The sequence below is a fragment of the Pristiophorus japonicus genome, unplaced genomic scaffold (assembly GCF_044704955.1).
Source record: "Pristiophorus japonicus isolate sPriJap1 unplaced genomic scaffold, sPriJap1.hap1 HAP1_SCAFFOLD_469, whole genome shotgun sequence".
NCBI lineage: Eukaryota > Metazoa > Chordata > Chondrichthyes > Pristiophoridae > Pristiophorus > Pristiophorus japonicus.
The window spans coordinates 133,063-149,020 of NW_027254373.1; the positions used below are offsets into that span (position 1 = coordinate 133,063).

Below are 15,958 nucleotides of genomic sequence, written 5' to 3' on the forward strand. Positions count from 1 at the left end.
CAACTGGTAAAGTTCCACCTATTGAGGGAGACTAAAATAACTGCCCTCCTAAAGCAGGGGAAGAATGCTCGTCAAGCCTCCAGTTACCACCCTATCTCCTTAGTTAGTACTTGTTATAAAGTGCTGGAGAGGCTACTACTCTACAGACTAGCCTCCATCAGAACCAACCATTCCTAAGGTGCAAGCAGGCTTGCAGAGCGGCTGTAACTGCTGCGACCAAGTGGTAGCTTTAACAACGCACATCGAAGCAGGCTTCCAGTGCCAGCTCAAGATCACCATAGCACTCATGGACCTGTCAGCAGCATATGACAGTATGGAAGCATGGACTGCTCGTCAAGCTCTCCCACCCTGCAGATCAATCCAAACTCTCAACTCCACACTTAGCAACCAATGCTTTAGAATACATTCTGGCACCAAGAGCAGATATAGTACATTGAACAACGGACTCCCAGAGTTCTGTCCTGGCACCCATGTTATTCAACGTTTACACCAGTGATCTGCTTGAAAGAGAATCCTGCAAGTTCATATACGCTGGTTACATTGCCTTCGCCATGCAAAACATGAATCTGTCCATCACCGAAGAGACGCTGACCAGTGATTTACAGAGGATAGAGGCCGACTTCCGCTGATGGAGACTCCAGCAAAATCCGCAAAAGATCACCACCGACATTCTATCTCAACACCCATCAAGCAAACCGAGCTTTGAAAGTCTCCTTTTGCAGCACAAAGGTGAACCATGCCAAAAAAAACTCCTATTTACACCCTATATGATCACACCCTGTCATATAGACAACATCGCCAGAATCTTGCGAAGAAACTAAAGAGTAGGGTCAACTTGATCCAGATACTCGCCAGATCTACATGGAGAGCAGACACTCAAATACTCCATATGGCAGCACTCGCCCCGGTGTACTCTACAGCGGAGTACTGCTCTCAGGCATGGATATCAAGTCCGCATGTCAAATCCGTTGATGTCCAGCTGAATTCTACTATGAGAATTATCACCGGCACGCTTTTATCAACACCAACACCTTGGCTGCCCGTGCTTGCAAACATCGCATCACCACACCTACACTACGAATATGCAGTCTCCAGAGAATACAACCGCTATACCAGCAAAGACATGCTGATCCAGGCCGACTTGAACAACCGACCACCAACCCGCCTCAAATCTAGAAGGCCATTTTGGACCGTCGCTGAAGCCCTTCAGTGATCTCCCCTCAGCCTTGATGACCGATGGCAAAATGCTTGGATGAACTGTGACATACGGAACGGATTCCTTATAGAGGACCTCACAATACAACCCGAAGGATCAAACCTTCCTCGCAAACAGTAGACAACCATCAACCGCCTCAGAACCGGTCATGGTCGATGCAGCCACCTTCTCCATAGGTGGAAGATTAAAGCATCCCCATCATCTCCATAAAGGCCCTGCGGCAGAGGCGAGGCAGCAGCAGTCGGAGAGGCGGGAGTTCGGGGCGTTGGTGAGGCCTACAAGAGGCCAGCTGGTGCAGCTGCAGCAGGGAGAGAAGGCAAAAAAGTAGGAAGAAATCGAAAGGTGACGTCACAGCCAAGGGGGTAAGTGATTGGTAAGTAGCTTTTCTTTTTTCTTTTCTTTATCAGTAAGTAATCTTTAGCATTGTTGTTGCCATGGTTAAGTCATGGCAGGAGAGGTCGGACATGTGTTATGCTCCTCCTGTACTATGTGGGAAGTCAGGGACGCCTCCGGTGTCCCCGACAACGTGTGTGGGAAGTGCATCCGCCTCGAGCTCCTGACGGACCGCATTGCGGCACTGGAGCTGCGGGTGGATTCACTCTGGAGCATCCACGATGCTGAGAATGACGTGAATAGCACGTTTAGCGAGTTGGTCTTACCGCAGGTAAAGGGTACACAGCCAGATAGTAAATGGGTGACCAACAGGAAGAGCAGTGCAAGGAAGGTAGTGCGGGGGTCCCCTTGCAGTCATCGCCCTGCAAAACAGATACACCGCTTTGGGTACTGTTGAGGGGATGACTCATCAAGGGAGAGCAGCAGCAGCCAAGTTCATGGCACCGTGGGTGGCTCTGCTGCACAGGAGGGAGAGCGATAGAGTGGGAAAGCTATAGTGATAGGGGATTCGATTGTAAGGGGAATAGACAGGCGTTTCTGCGGCCGCAACCCGGATTCCAGGATAGTATGTTGCCTCCCTGGTGCAAGGGTCAAGGATGTCTCAAAGCGGGTGCAGGACATTCTGAAAAGGGAGGGTGAACAGCTAGTTGTCATGGTGCATATAGGCACCAACGATATAGGTAAAAAAACAGGGTGAGGTCCAACAAGACGAATTTAGGGAGCTAGGAGCTAAATTAAAAAGTAGGACCTCAAAAGTAGTAATCTCAGGATTGCTACCAGTGCCACGTGCTAGTCAGAACAGGAATCACAGGATAGCTCAGATGAATATGTGACTTGAGGAGTGGTGCAAAAGGGAGGGATTCAAATTCCTGGGACATTGGAACCGGTTCTGCGGGAAGTGGGACCAGTACAAACCAGACGGTCTGCACCTGGGCAGGACCGGAACCAATGTCCTCGGGGGAGTGTTTGCTAGTGCTGTTGGGGAGGAATTAAACTAACATGGCAGGGGGATGGGACCTATGCAGGGAGACAGAGGGAAATAAAATGGAGGCACAAGCAAAAGATAGAAAGGAGAATAGTAAAAGTGGAGGGCAGAGAAACGCAAAGCAAAAAACAAAAAGGACCATATTACAGCAAAATTCTAAAGGGGCAAAGTGTGTTAAAAAGATAAGCCTGAAGGCTCTGTGCCTCAATGTGAGAAGTATTCAGAATAAGGTGGACGAATTAACTGCGCAGACAGCAGTTAACGGATATGATGTAATTGGCATCACAGAGACATGGCTCCAGGATGACCAAGGCCGGGAACTCAACATCCAGGGGTATTCAACATTTAGGAAGGATAGACAGAAAGGAAAAGGAGGCGGGGTGGCGTTGCTGGTTAAAGATGAAATTAATGTAATAGTAAGGAGGGACATTAGCCTGGATGATGTGGAGCTGCGGAATACCAAAGGGATGAAAACGCTAGTGGGAGTTGTGTACAGACCACCAAACAGTAGTAGTGAGGTTGGGGACAGCATCAAACAAGAAATAAGGGATGTGTGCAATAAAGGTACAACAGTTATCATGGGTGACTTTAATCTACATATTGATTGGGCTAACCAAACTGGTAGCAATACGGTGGAGGAGGATTTCCTGGAGTGTATTAGGGATGGTTTTCTAGACCAATATGTCGAGGAACCAACTAGACTGCTGGCCATCCTAGACTGGGTGATGTGTAATGAGAAGGGACTAATTAGCAATCTTGTTGTGCGAGGCCCCTTGGGGAAGAGTGACCATAATATGGCAGAATTCTTTATTAAGATGGAGAGTGACACAGTTAATTCAGAAACTAGGGTTCTGAACTTAAGGAAAGGTAACTTCGATGGTATGAGGGGTGAATTGGCTAGAATAGACTGGCAAAGGATACTTAAAGGGTTGACGGTGGATAAGCAGTGGCAAAAATCCCTGTCCGGAGTAAAAATAAAACGGGGAAGGTGGCTCAACCGTGGCTAACAAGGGAAATTAAGGATAGTGTTAAAGCCAAGGAAGAGGCATATAAATTGGCTAGAAAAAGCAACAAACCGGAGGACTGGGAGAAATTTAGAATTCAGCAGAGGAGGACTAAGGGTTTAATTAAAAGGGGGAAAATAGAGTACGAGAGGAAGCTTGCAAGGAACATAAAAACTGACTGCAAAAGCTTCTATAAATATGTGAAGAGAAAAAAATGAGTGAAGACAAACGTAGGTCCCTTGCAGTCGGATTCAGGTGAATTTATAATGGGGAACAAAGAAATGACCGACCAATTGAACAAATACTTCGGTTCTGTCTTCACGAAGGAAGACACAAATAACCTTCCGAATGTACTAGGGGTCAGTAGGTCTAGCGAGAGGGAGGAACTGAAGGATATCCTTATTAGTCAGGAAATTGTGTTGGGGAAATTGATGGGATTGAAGGCCGATAAATCCTGGGGGCCTGATAGTCTGCATCCCAGAGTACTTAAGGAAGTGGCCCGAGAAATAGTGGATGCATTGATGATCATTTTCCAACAGTCTATCAACTCTGGATCAGTTCCTATGGACTGGAGGGTAAGCTAATGTAACACCACTTTTAAAAAAGGGAGAGAGAAAATGGGCAATTATAGACCGGTTAGCCTGACATCAGTAGTGGGGAAAATGTTGGAATCAATCATTAAGGATGAAATAGCAGTGCATTTGGAAAGCAGTGACAGGATCAGTCCAAGTCAGCATGGATTTATGAAAGGGAAATCATGCTCGATGAATCTTCTGGAATTTTTTGAGGATGTAACTAGCAGAGTGGACAAGGGAGAACCAGTGGATATGGTGTATTTGGACTTTCAAAAGGCTTTTGACAAGGTCCCGCACAAGAGATTGATGTGCAAAATCAAAGCGCATGGTATTGGGAGTAATGTACTGTACTGAGGTGGATAGAGAACTGGTTGGCAGACAGGAAGCAGAGAGTCGGGATAAATGGGTCCTGTTCAGAATGGCAGGCAGTGATTCATGGAGTGCCGCAGGGCTCAGTGCTGCGACCTCAGCTCTTTACAATATACATTAACGATTTAGATGAAGGAATTGAGTGTAATATCTCCAAGTTTGCAGATGACACTAAACTGGGTGGTGGTGTGAGCTGTGAGGAGGATGCTAAGAGGCTGCAGGGGTACTTGGACAGGTTAGGTGAGTGGGCAAATGCATGGCAGATGCATTATAATGTGGATAAATGTGAGGTTATCCATTTTTGGGGCAAAAACATGAAGGCAGAATATTATCTGAATGGCGGCAGATTAGGAAAAGGGGATGCAACGAGACCTGGGTGTCATGGTTCATCAGTCATTGAAAGTTGGCATGCAGGTACAGCAGGCGTTGAAGGCGGCAAATTGTACGTTGGCCTTCATAGCTAGGGGATTTGAGTATAGGAGCATGGAGGTCTTACTGCAGTTGTACAGGACCTTAATGAGGACTCACCTGGAATATTGTGTTCAGTTTTGGTCTCCTAATCGGAGGAAGGACCTTCTTGCTATTGAGGGAGTGCAGCGAAGGTTCACCAGATTGATTCCAGGGATGGCTGGACTGTCATAGGAGGAGAGACTGGATCAACTGGTCGTTTGTTCACTGGAGTTTAGAAGGACGAGAAGGAATCTCATAGAAACGTATAAGATTCTGATGGGACTGGACAGGTTAGATGCGGGAAGAATGTTCCCGATGTTGGGGAAGTCCAGAAGCAGGGGACATAGTCTTAGGATAAGGGGTAGGCCATTTAGGACTGAGATGAGGAGAAACTTCTTCACTCAGAGTTGTTAACCTGTGGAATTCCCTGCCGCAGAAAGTTGTCTTTGCCAGTTCATTGGATATATTCAAGAGGGAGTTAGATATGGCCCTTACGGCTAAGGGGATCAAGGGGTATGGAGAGAAAGCAGGAAAGGGGTACTGAGGGAATGATCAGCCATGATCTTACTGAATGGCGGTGCAGGCTCGAAGGGCCAAATTTCCTACTCCTGCACCTATTTTCTATGTTTCTATCATGTGACTGTGGAGCTCCTAATCAGACCCTGGAGTACATCATTGAGCACTGCCCTCAGATGGAATTCGCAGACAGCCGACAAGATATCCACACCGTTACACCGGAAGCTTTGGCCTGGATATCCAATTTAGATATTGACATTTGATTTGCTTTGCTACTACCACACAAAATACGACAAGAAAACTTACAAGACTAAAACATTTTGCCCTAAATTTCGTCTGCAAAATATTGTCTTCACAATATCTAGTTATAATAATTTTGTTCATACATTTTTTCTGTCTAAACTTGCACACATCCCCTTCCGTACACCAGAACTTGCCTCATTACACCATTGTTGCACTCGTTCCTCCGTTGTTACACTCAGGCTGGGGAGGGGTGGTAGACCAAAGGACAACCCTGTACATACCATCTGTTCACAACTTTGTAGTTCTTCCAAAACTGGAACTTGAAATTTATACAGTCCTTGTTTTATTTAAAGCCTATTTCTGAAAATTCATCATTTTAATATTACTGCTAACTTTACATTTTATTTGCTAGAAAACACTCATCACTGCAATCAACACCTTAAAAATTTGTTATTAGGCTCCTTAATGCATTGGTACCAATATAGTAAATTGGCAGAATTATATCTAAATCGATTCCCTTCAATTTTGTGATGCACTTTCAAACAAGTATTGTATGAATCACTACATTCAGAATTAGCTTGCTGAAATCCAGGAAATCTCACTCTGCTTGGCTCCACTTACACCAGAACTGTGGCATCAGTGCAAAGCCATTTTGCTTTGCACCGAAACTACAGGTGTAGTATAAATACACTCCAAGTCTGCACAGCTAATACAATAAGCCTTTTATGTGCAGAAGTGAAAATTACATATGCCAGCCTACAAAATAACAAAAGCAGACAGTCCCAGAAATGCTGCCTGAAGTGCCGAAAGTCAGATTTACTTTCTGGGGATCATGTGAACATGTCTTCTTCAGAAGGTTTTGATTTTTGACACTCAATTTTGTGCATGTTCCAGCCTGCTATAATTCTGCCTGAGGTCACAACTAGGTTCTCACCTGGAAAGGTTAGAGATAATTTACGAATGAAAATACAAATAATTATATGAATTTCAATGCAACTTCACAAGTTAAAATAAATGGTATAAAACCTTCCCACTAAAATAATGTAGAGAAACATCAAACAAACAAGTATTTATATAGCACCTTTAACAGAGTAAAATGTCCAAAGGCACTTCACAGGAGTATTAAGCCCCCAAAAATTGACACGGAGCCACATAAAGAGAAATTAGGGCCAAAAGAGGTAGGTTTTAAGGAGCGTTTTAAAGGAGGGAAGAGGTGTAGCAAGGTGTAGAGGTTTAGGCAGGGAATTTCAGAGCTTGGGGCCGAGGCAACAGAAGGCACGGCCCCAATGGTCGAGCGATTATAATCAGGGTTGCTCAAGAGGGCAGAATTAGAGGCAAAACACTAATTGTCTGCCTGCTACCATCACCGATTATACTTTTTGAAGTAGTTAGAAATATTTTTCTTCTGCTGGAAATAAGAGTAATTACACAGTGCAATCATTAAAAAAGTCAAAAGTACACACAAATGTGGTTTCCAAGAACAAGCATGAGGTGTTGAAACGCGCTATCATTTGCACCATCCAGTGGCAATTACATTCATATAGATTATTGATGTCCCTCATTAGTACATTAAAATAGATAGAGGTCCCTTCCCAGTTACACCATTGGAACAAAGGAACCGCAACCATGCAAGTACAAGTAAAAGTGAAAAGCTAAGTTTCAGCAGATTTCTTTATATACACAATGTATAATGAAAATTAGAAAAGCAGAGTATCTTTAAATGGTGAGAGATTAGGAAATGGTGGTGTTCAGAGAGACCTGCGTGTCCTTGTACACAAATCACTGAAAGTTAACATACAGGTACAGCAGTCAATTAGGAAAGCAAAAGGTATGTTAGCCTTCATTGCAAGAGGATGCGAGTACAAGAGTAAAGATGTCTTGCTGCAATTATATACAGGGCCCTGGTGAGACTACAGCTGGAGTATTGTGCAGCGTTTTGGTCTTTACCCAAGGATATAATTGCCATAGAGGGAGTGCAACGAAAATTTACCAGACTGATTCCTGGGATGGGGAGATTCTCCGACGAGGAGAGATTGAGTAGACTAGGCCTATATACTCGAGAGTGTATAAGGAGGTGATCTTAACATACAAAATTCTGACAGGGTAGATGCAGGGAGGTTGTTCCCCCTGGCTGGGAAGTCTAGAACCAGGGGTCACAGTCTCAGAATAAGGGGATCATAATCTTAGAATAAGGGGTCAGCCATTTAGGACTGAGATTAGGAGAAATGTCTTCACTCAAAGGGTGGTGAATCTTTGGAATTATCTAACCCAGAGGGCTGTGGAGACTCAGTCATTGAGTATATTTTACAAAGATCAATAGATTTTTTGGAACTAAGGGAATTAAGGGTTATGGGGATAGTGTAGGAGGTAGAAGATCAGCCATGATCTTATTGAATGGCAGAGCAGGCTGGAGGGGCAGAATGGCCTAGTCCTGCTCCTATGTTCTTACACAGCCTCTTCAGAAACTAGCAGTAAATAAAACCACCTGTAACTGCAACTCTCAGAAACCATCAGCTCGTCTCAAACTTTTCTGCTTCAATTTTCTCTAGTGGGAGAAAATTTTAAATTCGAACAGCCAGCCACCTGTTGTGCCGGCTGACTGATTTAATTTGTTCATTTCAACATACAATCCAATGAAAAAAGTTATTTTTTTGTGAAATGCTGGCAGTTGGTATGCATGGAGGGAGTAAGTTACAGAATTGGTGGCTACAGCAATATTGCAATATCATAGTAATTTTAGCATCATGGTACGAAAAATACATCCAGTTGCATAGATCATGTGAAACTTCTAAAAGTCTAGCGAGTAGGAAATATTCTCATATATAGCAAGTTATCCTTGTTCCCCAATATAAAAATGCATATAGAAGTAGAACAGTAAATACATACTCAAATGGCAACACGCAAGCACAAAATGTAGACAATTAATGGAAGTTATAAGTTAGGCGTGCAAATTCTAATGATCACAGGATTCAATGACCATGTTAACTGCCCAAGCTTCACTTGTGGTTTTTACATGATCAGAACTGTTTCATAGCATTGTATCAAAGTTCAAACCAGCTAAGATTCTCTTTATAAAATGAAGGAAATATACATTCAAAAAAATCAACCCATCCTCTTTTTCCAGATGCGGAGAAACCTATTCATTTCTAACATTGTTATTTCAAATTTCCATTTTTTTCCCTCAATGTTGTCTTGCCTAGTAAAGTTAGCTGATAACTTGCCATAACTTCAAATAATCCAAATGGTCCAGTTATTTGATGTACAACCAGATGCATCTCAACTCCAAAACAGATTTTAATCATCAACTGAAGGATAGTATATGCAGAGAGGAAGAAAAACACTTAAAGCAGCATAAAAAAAACTTCAATTTTAATCAGAGAAAACGTATTAGAATAGGAATGAAAATGCAGATTAAGATGCAAGAATATCCCAGAAATAAGTAAAGAGCTTTGGGTAGAAGCAATGTAGCATCTGAAAGATACAGGAGAAAGCAAGCACACTTGGCTTGACAGGGAACCTTTCAAAATGTGTGCTGAATTTTCTTCATGCAAGAAATGGCTATTCCACATTCAGTGATAGCCAATGCCTATTTGAGAAACAATCGATTTTTACAGCAGGTATAAGTTTTTCCTAATCATTTAATTTTGTTTTATTGAAATGCACATTTTGAAGCTACAAACTAATGTGATACCATGCTAGCCACGATGCAAGCCTTAAGTGTAGAAAGCTGCTTCGATAGAATAATTAAACTGAAGTAATAACATTTGCTGTCAGTCAAAAAAACTTGTCAAAAGATAAAACTTCTGTGCCGTAAATCTATGATTCCCTGGAGAATGAATGTATTTGTGCGTGCTCAATGCAGATATCTGAAATCTCACTTTGACACATTAACCACACTATTCTAGTTTTGCAGTAAAGTTGGTAGCATGAACTTTCTCTGTACTCCGCTCACATTTTCAACAATGACAGTGAAAAACAATTTCAGTGACTCATTTAAACATTTTCAGAAAAGCAGATCACTAGCTCTCAACACTGCAAATAGAATTTTCCAGGCCAGAAAAAGGATGGCGAGCGAGAGAAAATAGAACTGGGGAAAAGGCAACACGGCACTGCTTTATTCTCCATAAAAGCCAAAGTATTTCATTATATAACAATTTACAGCAAAATTAAGTTTAACAACTTTTAGAATGGTTCCAAACACAAGATAAACCAGCATTTGCACTAAATTCAAGTACAATATGGAAACAAACTGAGCATACATCTCATAACATGCAAGTATATCTAACAGCTTATTAAGAACTTGTTCCAGCAACTCCAAGAATTTTGGGCAATTCCAAAATTATAAACAATAAAAGGGGAACAAAAATGCCTCTGATCCACTCTCCATTTTCCAGCCTTTACCCAAAATAATAAAGCTCAACTACTATTTTTTATAAAGAAAGTACTAAACACATTAAAATTCTATCCTGAACTTTTCGCATCCAAGAAGTAGTCTCTTTGCACTTCTCTATTAATTTTGAACATATGGATATCAAACTTGGGGCAGTAAAAACCACTGACATTTAGCCACACTGTCCCTCACAACCTTTTCCATTAAAACTGCAAAACTTTGTGCTTGTTAGTCATTATTCTATAAAAACAGAAAATCAAATGTCTCCACTCCTCTCCCAAATGCACCGATTCACATCAGGGTACAAATGTATAAGGGCCACGTCCTTCTGATAAATCACCAAGAGGTGTACCTAGCCATGTGAATGTTGACAGAATTATTCAACCCACAGGACAGGGGGGATTGCAGCAAACCCCTATCTCATCCTTATCCAATGCTCTTGTAATTTTTAAACAGGGAGTAAGAACACAATTTGACTGATTTCCCCCCTCTAACTCAAGAGCATCAAGGCCAATTACAGCAGCTTTAGTCAAGATCAGCTAATTCAGCAGAGACTGGAGACTGAACTTACAGTTATATAGCACACTTAACCTAAAAACATCCCAAAGCACTTAAGCTTCTGAAAAGTTGGAGTTCATGTCAGGCAACAGATGGAAAGTCAGTAAGGCAGACTTCTGAGAAAGAGTCCTAGGGACTAAAGCATTGATGAGCGTTTTAACAGCAGTGGGGCTCAGGTGGAAGTAAATGGTCATGGGGGATAGGCTCTGGGCTTTGAAGTTCACCTGTGGGTTGAACAGAACACCAAAGTTTTGCATAGTCTCATTCAGCCGAAGTGAGTGGCCAAGGAGGGAAGGACTCTATGGGGGAGCAGATAGAGTCACTGGTAAGGGAGCAGAGTTTATGGCAAGAACTGAAAACAATGGTTTCAATCTTACAGATATTCAATATTGAGATTGAATATTGCTGACTCTCTGATCGGCTCCTACTTCAAGTGCTCAATCACTATCTCCAAAATGAAATTCCAGTAACTTCCCGACAACTGATGTATCTCTCCCTCCTAAATAATGGGAGTAACATTTGCAATTTTCCAATTCAAAATGCACAATTCCTGAATCTAGAAACTTTTGGAAAATTATAACCCAACTCAACTGCAATTTCCTCATCTATTTCTTTTAATTCTGTGGGATGGAAACCATCAGGTTCCTCAGATTTTTCAATCTTAAATCCCATTATTTTTTTCCGAAAACATTAAATTCACTCAGTTGTTTTTAAGTTCCCTTGCGTCACTAGTATTTTGTCCTCAATCGCCACTGAAAATGGATATAAAAAGTGCTTGCTTAACAAGTCTGCCATTTCTTATTGTCCATTATAGTCTTGCCTACAATCAAAATTCCAAAACTGCAAAAGAGAGCAGCAAATCTACATTGCATGCCCCAATTTTTGTGTTGTTAGTCATTTTGAAAACACATTTAACATTTGGATTTTCCACTGAACTAGCAGTCAAAGTTGAAAAGTTTGAAGGGGACCACCTATCTAACCAATCCAACAGCAGAACTCCAAAATGCAAATTCAGTGTGTCATTCCCATCACACACACAAGGTATGGTTCAAGTAAAAAATGATTTCTATTCATATTCTATTTGCATAAATACAACAAAAAAAAATTAACGGCAATGCCATTCCCCAATTTAAAAAAAATGTATCAGGTCATTTCAAAACTGCAGTTTTCTTCAATGCTGCTTTGATCTCAGTGATTGGGAATGCAACTGTTACGATGGTTTATAATGCAGGAAATCCTACAAATCGATGGACAAAACAGCAGTAACTATGGTGCCCCTTCGCTGACGTTACGCATGTTCATTTAATTCCGGGATATAGATAGTTAATTTTTGGAGGCCAGTGTAGTATCGCTGCACTGAATGAACACGCTGAAAGATGCATTCCACCGTGACGCCTCTGCACATAACATGCTCCATCCTCTTAGCCCCATGGGATAAAAGCTACGTCGGTTCATTGACTGAATCTGGAAGCGTTGCCCTCCATCAAAAAGCCTTTTGCCTCGATATTCAACACTTTAGAAAACTGTAGCAATAAATTCTAGCAAACAAAAACGTCTTAAAAATATAAGTAGGTTGGCCAAATTGTCCGACGTTGTAAAACAAGTCATCCAATACGTCAGAACAATTTAAAGAGACAGGAAACGCATTTGCTTGTGACTGGGATTAGATGCTGAAATCTTACGGTTCTCACAACATTTTTTCATGCATCAGTTGTTTCCGCAGAAAACAGACATAACTTTCTGAAAGTGTTTCCCCACAAGAAGTTTCAATCACTGCGTCAGATAAATAGTCAGAACTCGGCCACATCACAATAAACAACCCACACAGGGATTTCTGCAGAAAGCCGAGTATTACTCACAGCTGTAAGCAAGTACAGAAATGCCGTCATTTAAAAAAAAGAGAAAAAATATTTTCATAAATGACGATAATCATCGAAGTTTATAAGCAGTTCCTGAAACTCTTCCATGCACTCATCGCTTTAAGCTCAGACGTGCAGTGTCAACCACTAAGGAAAGTGGATTCACCCAAACCGCTGGTAAATGATTTACTTTAAGCCAAGAGTCACGTACGCTAAAAACTGGAAGGATACACAAAGAGAAATAAATCCTCTCACTACTTCACCATGCACTGTGTGTCGCTATGCAAAAAAAAAATACATGAACCAAAAGCACCAACCTCTGCATGACATATTCAATTTTAAAACCTGCCCCAAGGACAAACGCGTACTCACCTCGACGTGAAATTTATCAGAAAGCAAGTGGGTGATAAGAGCTGTGTGTGTGAGGCTGAAGAGTTAAACACATTCCCCAGGAGCAGCGCCCCGCCGCCCCTTCTCGGTTACCTCCCCCATGATCATGCCCATCTCCAGCCGCCTGCCATTTACAACAGAATGTCATGGCAGCCTCAATCCTAGCCTTTATTTTATAATCAGACAAGCAGTGACCGTCCAACATACAGACACACACACACACACACAGACACACACAGACACAGAGAGACACACACAGACACAGAGAGAGACAGACAGAGACACAGAACACAGACACACAGACAGAGACACACACACACACAAAGAGAGAGAGACACACAGAGAGAGAGAGACAAACAGAGACACAGCACACAGACACACTGACAGAGACACACACACAGAGAGACACAGAACACAGACACACACACACTGACAGAGAGAGACAGACAGAGACACACACACACAGACAGAGAGACAGACAGACAGAGACACACACACACAGACAGAGAGAGACAGACAGAGACACAGAACACAGACACACAGAGACAGACAGACAGAGACACAGAACACAGACAGAGACACAGACAGAGACACAGAACACAGACAGACACACACAGACAGAGAGAGAGACAGACAGACAGACAGACACAGGCAGACACACACACACAGACAGAGAGACACAGAACACAGACACACACACACTGACAGAGACAGACAGACAGACAGAGACACACACACACACAGAGACAGAGAGACACAGAACACAGACACACACACAGAGACAGACTTAAACACACACACAGAGACACACACACACACACAGACAGAGACACACACACACATACACACAGAGACAGACAGAGACACACACAGACAGAGACAGACAGAGACACACACAGACACACACTGACAGAGACAGACAGACAGAGACACACACACACACAGACAGAGAGAGACACAGAACACAGACAGACACACACGGACGGGGCATTATATAACCATTCTATTACAAAGCCCCCAAATGCAATCGAATCCATCCAGCCACGGTAGCAAAAAAAAAATCAACAAGTCTGGATTCAACCAGTATTTAATGATTTCCAGGCACACACACACACACACACACAATCAAAAAAAGGCAACACACACACACACATAAAATCGAAAGAACTGGTCGCTCACCGAGTGGACGTCCCTTTCCGTACATCGCAAATGCTGCATTTGAAAGCTTCCGCACTGTTCCTGAAGGTGCAGACACTACAGTCCCAGAAGCCGTCCTCCGAGCCAGGTTTGGCTTGCCTCTTTGGCCTTGAAAAACTGCAATAAAAACAACACCACACAAAACAAAAAAAAGAAGAAAGGGGGGGAAAAAAAAAGAGAGAGAGGACATTAAATAACACAACACACAGTCACGACTCCGACATTGCCCCCGCCCGCCCGCCCCCCCCGGACACCCGAGCGCCGCTCGGCAACAAGAAGAAATAAATGGCTTGTGGTTTTTTTTTTCTTCTTTCCTTCTTTCCTTCCTTCCTTCGCTCCCCTTCCCCGCCGTCCTTTCCCTCACCCATCGCTCTCCCCTCCCCGAGAGTGAGTGAGTGTGTGTGTGTGTGTGTGGACGGCACCGGCCGCCATGGCTGCACGGTGAGCCCCAAGCCACTTGGGTGAAAGCTGAGAGAAAACACACACACACACACCAGCTCCACCATTTAAAGGTCTGTCACCTCCCCGCTCCCCCCCCGCCGCCGCCCGCCGCCCGCCGCCCGCTCGCTCTCCCCCCCTCCCCTCCCCTCCCCTCAGCACGGCGCGCGTTACCTGGTAGGGCTCTTCTTGTCCCCCATGCCGCGGAGAAAACAACAACAAAAAAATAGCGAGCGATTTGTGTGTGTGGTGTGTGTGGTGGTGGTGGTGGTGGTGGTGGAAGGAAGCGGGCAGACGGAGCGAGAGCCCGGAGGGTCGGGTCGGGTCGGGTCAGGGCGGGGAAGGGAGGGAGGGTGGGAGGGAGCGGCGCGAGCCGAGCCGAGCGGAGCGGACTCGAGTGCAGCCGGGTCCGTCTGTGGCACGCGCGCCTGCCTCCGCCCTCCGCGCGGGGAGCCCGCGAGCAGCGCCGCCGCCGCCGCCCGCCCACCCGCCCCGGCCGGCCGCGCACGTGACATGCCAACCGCCAATACACGCGCCCGGCATCTTACATCACCCGGACAGGCTTGGAGTGTGTGTGGGGGGGGGAGACATGGGGATAGAGAGAGGGGGGGGGAAGACATGGGGATAGAGGGAGAGAGAGAGGGGGGGGGAGAGAGGGGGATAGAGGGGGAGAGAGGGGGGGAGAGAGAGAGGGGGAGACATGGGGAGAGAGAGAGAGAGGGGGAGACATGGGGATAGAGAGAGAGAGGGGAGACATGGGGATAGAGAGAGGGGGGGTGGGAGACATGGGGATAGAGAGAGGGGGGGTGGGAGACATGGGGATAGAGAGAGGGGGGGGAGATAGAGGGAGAGAGAGAGAGGGGGAGACATGGGGATAGAGAGAGAGAGAGAGAGGGGGAGACATGGGGATAGAGGGAGAGAGAGAGAGGGGGAGACATGGGGATAGAGGGAGAGAGAGAGAGGGGGAGACATGGGGATAGAGGGAGAGAGACAGGGAGACAGGGGGAGACATGGGGATAGAGAGAGACAGGAGACAGTGGGGAGACATGGGGATAGAGAGAGAGGGGGGAGACATGGGGATAGAGAGAGAGGGAGGGGGGGATAGAGAGAGAGGGAGGGGGGGATAGAGAGAGAGGGAGGGGGGATAGAGAGAGAGGGAGGGGGGGATAGAGAGAGAGGGAGGGGGGGATAGAGAGAGAGGGAGGGGGGGATAGAGAGAGAGGGAGGGGGGGATAGAGAGAGAGGGAGGGGGGGATAGAGAGGGAGGGGGGGATAGAGAGAGAGGGAGGGGGGGATAGAGAGAGAGGGAGGGGGGATAGAGAGAGAGGGAGGGGGGGATAGAGAGAGAGGGAGGGGGGGATAGAGAGAGGGAGGG

General features: G+C 44.7%; 1 protein-coding gene across 1 annotated transcript in view; it reads right to left on the bottom strand.

The window, feature by feature from the left end:
* rybpb (RING1 and YY1 binding protein b) overlaps positions 1-14,999 on the bottom strand; it is a 106,099-nt gene extending 91,100 nt beyond the window's left edge. The window contains exons 1-2 of the mRNA XM_070873429.1: positions 14,758-14,999; positions 14,128-14,262 (exon numbers count right to left, since the gene is read on the bottom strand). Of these exons, the coding sequence (XP_070729530.1) occupies positions 14,128-14,262; positions 14,758-14,783 (161 nt within the window). The 5' untranslated portion in view covers positions 14,784-14,999. The remainder of the gene's footprint in view (positions 1-14,127; positions 14,263-14,757) is intronic.
* Between the last annotated feature and the right edge of the window lie 959 nt (positions 15,000-15,958).